Genomic DNA, 6,000 nt, shown 5'->3' on the forward strand with positions numbered 1-6,000 from the left:
CTTTTTTCACGTGTGTTTATGCTTGTGCTCCTGGAGCACCATGACGTCTCATTGTTTCTTTCTTGGGCTGTGACTTTGGATTTTGCTAATAGAAAAACATGCAGCCCCCATGACTGTTCGGTGTCTTATTGAAAACATTTATCTGAATAGGTAAAGAATGTTTTTAACTAATTGTGAAAACTGTGCACTAAAACTGTTACTGGGCTGGTTTTACAAGCAAAGTAACAATGCGTTTTCTGTCCCTCCTTTCAGCCGGCCTCTCTGCTTCAAACCCCCTGCAGTCCTCCCTGGGGCGACCTGCTACCGGCCCTGCCTTCAACCCCAGCAGAAGTTCCTCCCCCCTTGCCAAAGGAGCCTCCGCCACCCACAGCTCCCATGCACAGTTGGCCCACAGCCACCACCACAACAGCCACAGCGCAGTCAGGAAGGGAAAGGGCCCTGGTGGTCCTGGGGCTCGATGATGCACACACAGACTGATTCCTGACCTGCTGCTCACTGTGAATCCCACTGATGCTTTATGCCTAAGCTAATAAAGAGAGTGCAGTATTTGTACCCATTTTCTGGAAGACATTTTCGCTCTGCCTTTTTGGCTCAGAAACTAAATATACACCCATCGGCCTGATGGTCCAGCTCTGGCAGCCAACTCTTCTCTTGTTCCAGTTTTGTTTCAATGTATATTAGTTAGCTGACAACGTCAGCCTCGAGTGTTTTAGTCAGGGTAACAACAGGAGCATTTCCAAGTGCTTTTTGAGAATATCAGTTTCACCTCACTGCATTCACGCGGAGGCTGACCTGAAGCTGCAAGCGCTTCCTCAGATATTTCTTTTTGAAAAGTTAATGATGTAAAACCTCTGTGACTGAGCCATGTCTTCCATTTTTTTGATGTTAACTAGTCTCATAGACGTCCACTAGGTTGTTTAATTGTTCTGTAGATATATATATATATATATATATGCTCAGTTCAAAGCTATGGAGGAATCAGAATATCACAGAGCCTAATGTTAACCCATCCCTCTCCAATCTTTACCTAACAGTAGAGCTGCAGCTTTTCTACTAAAGCCCTTATTTTTCTAGAAGAAGATTTAAGGAGACGAACCAACATGGTGACGGACAACTTTTCCAGAACATTTTTCCAGTATTCCAATCCACATGAAAATAATATTTTTGTCCAAAAGAAAAATAGCGTAAAAAAATAACATATATATATTTGAAATGGATGTGTGCTGGTTGACTCAGCTCTGCTGCTAACAATTAAATTACTGATTCATTTATTTGTTTGGGTTATTTTGCTGTTATAAGTTATTTTATTTTTCGCATTAAGAATGGGGAGTTTATATTAATTGTGATAGAAGTCACATGTACAACTGTAAAATGTGAATTCAGTTGCTGTTTTTACTTTTCAGGAGTTGTTGTCTGTGATGAGAGCTTTTGTGGATTTCTTGAATGTTTTAAAAAGAAAAAACAAAAAGGTTCACATCAGTGTCCCGACCTGAGCACTACGTTTGTTCTAGGTTTGTTTTTCTGTTGATATTGTGATGAAAACTGAAAGCTCTATATTTTATGTACATAAAAACAAGAGCAGCGTTGTGGCTCTTTTCTCTCGTTCGCCTGTTTTATTTTTATAGATTGGGTACAAGTGAAGAAATGCATCGGCTGATTTACTCAGTGGAGGTGTAAGGTGAGAAATAAAGGTGCTTCATTTGAACCTTTCTCTTGTATGAATGCTTCTGATTTCTCATCCTTTAAAGATATGTATAAAAACACCTTTATTTTCTCACTATCTGACAATAAATCTAACTTTTCCTGTTGTAGGTTAGTTAAGGTTGCTAAAACTATTTGCTAAATGCCACAATAATGAGAAAGATCAATCTTTTTTTTACTTCCGAGTTCACAAGTTTAAATACATTTCTTTAGTATTTTGTAGAATTGCCTTTTAAACTGTATAACTTGGCTCTAGGATTTGAGAATCCTTCCCCAATCTTCTGACAGTAGTTTGTTGGAGTTTTGGCCCATTAGTTCCTCCTGACAGAACTGCTGTAACTGAGTCATCTTTTTGTTGGTGGACTTCCTTAGACACAACTTTTCACCTCTGCCCTCAAATCTTCTGTGGTACTGAGATCAGGTCTATGTGATGGAGACATCTAAATGCTGACTTGCTCATTTTAAGCTGCCCATTTGGCTTTATGCTTTTGGTCTTCTGTCTTTTAGAAGATCCATTTGGGCCCAGGTTTTAACTTCAAACACACAGGTATTCTCCAAGGTAGCTTTTTAAGGTTTGGAGTAGCAGATGATAAACATTAGCACTAAGGTGTTAGTCACTCCTTATATTTCTTGATATTTTATATCTGCATCTTTTAAGTAAGCATTCAAGACAGAACTTTTCAGAGTTCTCTGTCCTTTATGTTCATTTTAGAATATAAATAATGAAGTTCATTATGCATTTTTGGCCCAGATAGACTTGGTAGGCTTTAAATGTGGACCCTGGTAAAAGAACAAACAAAAAAAAGACAATTAAGGAAGGGAGATGTGGCACAAAAAAGTACAACATAAGGAAAGGTACTGAAAGAAAGATCACAATGGGAGGACACAAGGATAGAAAGAAGGAAAAAGGCATAGTAAGGAAAGACAGAACCAAGAAAGGAAATAGAAGAAAGGACACAAGAAAGGAATGAGGGAAAGGCATAAAGTAGGGAGAAGGAAGGACAACATTTAGACCAATGCAAGAAGGACTAAAGTCTGGAGATAAAGACTTTCTACACTTATTTTCACTTTTCCACATTGTGTAGGAACCCTGGAACCAAAACGTATCATTGCTACCAAGTTTGCTATTTTATGTAGACGCTATAAAATAAATGGCAAATGACGCAGAATAATGCAACTTAAAGCAGAACCCTTGGGAATCTGTTTTTTTGCCAAGTTATTTAATTTGGCCAACACTGCAACATCCTAAAAGGTGCTTCTTACACCTTATTGCTTCATATATTTCCTGAAAATGGCTTCGCTTCTTTGTAGTAATGTGGAATAAGGTGAGAGGTAATTCCAGTATTGATCCCCCATTCTATGAAACAAAATGCTCTCTGCAAGGCTTAATGCAAATCATGTATTAAACTTCAGTTGAGGGAAATTATGGCTTTTCAATGTGGTGGTGTAATCGCATTTGTTGGGATTTTAAGTGCTTTTGTGTTGAGGCTCAGATATAATCAATAAGCCCCTCGAGGTTCACGGATCAGACTTGCAAACACAGGACTTCCAGGTCTGAGTTTACTCCCGGCCAGTTACACAAACTGGCGCGCTTAGCCAGACCTTCAACTTGAATGGCTTCCAAGGTACAAGCTGCCCCGGTCACAGTCTGGGAGTGTCTAACACTGTTACACCTATTCCTGAGGTCAATAACACACACACACACACACACAAAAAAAAAAAAAACACACTTTGCTAAAACGCAACACACAGTCCAGTCAAATCCAGACCATGGATTTAAAAAGACATGTTCCAGGCTTTACATGGGCTCTGTAAAGCCATGTTGGTTATAACACCACAGGTCAGTGGGGTTGACACAAAAATGTTTAGCATGAAAACATTTGAAATATGAGAAATTATATTACATGGCCCTTTTTACAACAACAAAGGCACAAAGGTTTCCGTTTTCAGGTTTTTATTTCCATTTTGACTTTGAACTGGATGGAAGTTGCTTCACATACACATCACAGTACCCATTTAGTGAACTTTAGTTACAGTAAACAATTTGATACCTTAGAGCAATGAACTGGACAGCTTCAAAACTGAGGAAAAACTAGCTGTGTCTCAAGCCAAACCACATAATGCATACAGTTTATGAGAATTGCACATTTCATAGGATTTCCTACAATGATGTCTGCACCTATAGAAAATAACTGGACTGACATGACAGATTACAGCCTCCTGATGAGTCGACCACTATAAGCTAGTGAAACAAAGGGTACAAGCTACTGAGCTGCCAAAAGGTAAGACACAACTGTCAGCGCAGCCGTCTCGATAGCAAATAGGTGATGGTCCTCCACCTGAGGGCAGCTGCTCCTCATGAACTCCGCCAGCCGGAGCAGGTACTCCAGGTTGTGGCCAGTCTTCCCTCTGCACACAGCGATCTGGGCTCCGATTTCCTCTGGAGTAGCCGGCCCAAGGTAGAGGGGATTGTCAGCGGTGGCAATGTACACCAGCGCTTGAACAGATGACCCATCCTCTCCGTCGGGGAAGAAATCCACCATCTTTGTGATGTACCCGCCACGGACCGTCTCTCGAACAGTGAGGTACTTGAGGGAGTCCTCCAACTGTGAGCCCGACACCTCGAAAGACACACCCCATGTGGTCGCCTAAAAAGAAACAAAGTGGAGAGAGAAAGAGAGATAGAGAGAAAGAAAGAGAGAGAGAGAAAGAGAGCGAGAGAGAGAGAGAGAGAGAGTCAGCTTTGGTGTCCGGGAACTCCTGTGCAGTTTCAGGCAGTAGTTAGAAGTTCCACTTACGTCTTCGTCTTCAATCAGTGTCACCACTCTTCCGGGCTGGGGAGGAGAGAAATGGGTTACATAAGTATAAATAAATAAAAAGGATATCATTTCAGCAAATATGGAAACTACATAAGTGTATAAATGTCAACGTATGCATGAGTTACACCAGTAATCCTCTTAATACAAGAATGGCAAACAATATACTGTTGATAACATTTTTAATTTCTGGATATCATCTCGTGACCGCCACTCAGCCCTTCACGACCCACAGTTGGGTTCCGAACCAAACTCTGGGAACCATTGTCATGACGTAATCTGGGCCAAGTATCTAATACACATCCACCTTTTCACACTTCCATTTAAAACTGTATTCCCACTTACCGACTCGTCATTCCCGCGATGGAAGTTGTCTCCATGCCAGAAACGCCTCTTGTAGCCTCGAATGTAACCGACCTCACTCCTCTTGTACTTGAAGTCCGGCTTCCACACCAGCGACCCGTACCCGAAGATCCACAGGCTGCTCTTCCCTGCGACGATGTCTTGAGGTTTCATGTTGATCGGTAGTGTTGACGTTCAGATGAATCGATGTGATTTTTAAAAAAAAAAGAGAAAATCAGCTGTGTGGTGACTAGCTGGTTGTTAGCGTTAGCTTCCTCCGGTCCAGAAGGAGAGGTACTGGTTGGCTCGCCGGGATACCGCGTACGGTACTGGAGCCCAACTGCTTAGCAGTTGCGAAGATGGAGTTTCGCGGTTGATTTTGCCTTGCACTGTGCATCGCCATTGCATTAGAGGTGCCGCATCATGCCCTAAAAATCCATGGCAGCCGCTTAGGCCTGTGGCTCGATGGGAGAAGAAAAAGGGCAAAAGTTGTTTGGCCAGCCGCTGCGCCGGCCTGTGAAGGAGTTAATAAAAAAAAAAAATGAATAGATAGATCGAGGTTTTCAAGATGTAACCGTTCTAAACGCGCCACTGTTGGTCGTGCCTCCCCCAGTAGAGGTGTTTTTCTGTCTGACGCATTTCCTCGATAAGATGGCGAAGTGACGTTCGGGCAGTTATACAGCAAAAGGGTAGGTGGGTGGGGCCTCACTAATGCTTTCAACCAATAATATTCATGTAGACTGTCTTTCCTGTCCTTTTTAGCCACACACATTTCGGTGCACTGAAGTAAGGCGGGTCTTAGGATTACACTCGACATATGATTTGTCCAAATTCAACTTATGACGTAGTTTCAGGTTTTACTCTGATTCGTTACTGAATTTTCACTCTAATGAACCTAGTTTTTAATTGGTCCATCTTGTTGTCATTCTTTTAACATAATCTGGCTGACGCAACTTGGCTCAGCATTTCAGGTCTCTTGAAGCAAGCCAGCAACATACCAAGACATTGCGTCATCCTTGGGACAGTCTTAGATGCTTCACCCTACATCTTAGTCATACTTTACAAAAAACATGAAACTTTTACAAGACTTCATTTTATCGTGTGTATTTTTTTTTTGTAAATGCTCTGACTTGGCTTTTAA

At 41.6% G+C, this 6,000-nt stretch overlaps 2 protein-coding genes across 4 annotated transcripts in view; one reads left to right on the top strand and one right to left on the bottom strand.

The window, feature by feature from the left end:
- ino80 (INO80 complex ATPase subunit) overlaps window positions 1-1,705 on the top strand; it is a 46,896-nt gene extending 45,191 nt beyond the window's left edge. For all 3 annotated transcript variants that reach the window (XM_047388454.1, XM_047388455.1, XM_047388456.1), the window contains exon 37: window positions 253-1,705. In XM_047388454.1, coding sequence (XP_047244410.1) covers window positions 253-461 — 209 coding nt within the window. In that variant the 3' untranslated portion in view covers window positions 462-1,705. The remainder of the gene's footprint in view (window positions 1-252) is intronic.
- A 1,933-nt stretch (window positions 1,706-3,638) lies between these two features.
- Window positions 3,639-5,517, bottom strand: chac1 (ChaC, cation transport regulator homolog 1 (E. coli)). The gene is made up of 3 exons (XM_047387238.1): window positions 4,863-5,517; window positions 4,500-4,535; window positions 3,639-4,349 (listed from the first exon to the last, which is right to left on the bottom strand). The coding sequence occupies exons 1-3, from the start codon at window positions 5,031-5,033 to the stop codon at window positions 3,966-3,968; spliced, it is 591 nt and encodes a 196-aa protein (XP_047243194.1). The 5' UTR covers window positions 5,034-5,517; the 3' UTR covers window positions 3,639-3,965.
- Window positions 5,518-6,000: the final 483 nt, after the last annotated feature.

Source organism: Girardinichthys multiradiatus, chromosome 15 (genome assembly GCF_021462225.1).
Source record: "Girardinichthys multiradiatus isolate DD_20200921_A chromosome 15, DD_fGirMul_XY1, whole genome shotgun sequence".
Classification (NCBI taxonomy): Eukaryota; Metazoa; Chordata; class Actinopteri; order Cyprinodontiformes; family Goodeidae; genus Girardinichthys; species Girardinichthys multiradiatus.

What these genes read in the sequence shown, in the direction of transcription:
- chac1 (XM_047387238.1), bottom strand. Translation starts at nt 5,033, where the DNA reads ATGAAACCTCAAGACATCGTCGCAGGGAAGAGCAGCCTGTGGATCTTC. An exon ending in ATCGCGGGAATGACGAGTCG is followed by an intron (nt 4,536 to 4,862) that starts GTAAGTGGGAAT and finishes TCTCCTCCCCAG; the next exon opens with CCCGGAAGAGTGGTGACACT. An exon ending in CACTGATTGAAGACGAAGAC is followed by an intron (nt 4,350 to 4,499) that starts GTAAGTGGAACT and finishes GTTTCTTTTTAG; the next exon opens with GCGACCACATGGGGTGTGTC.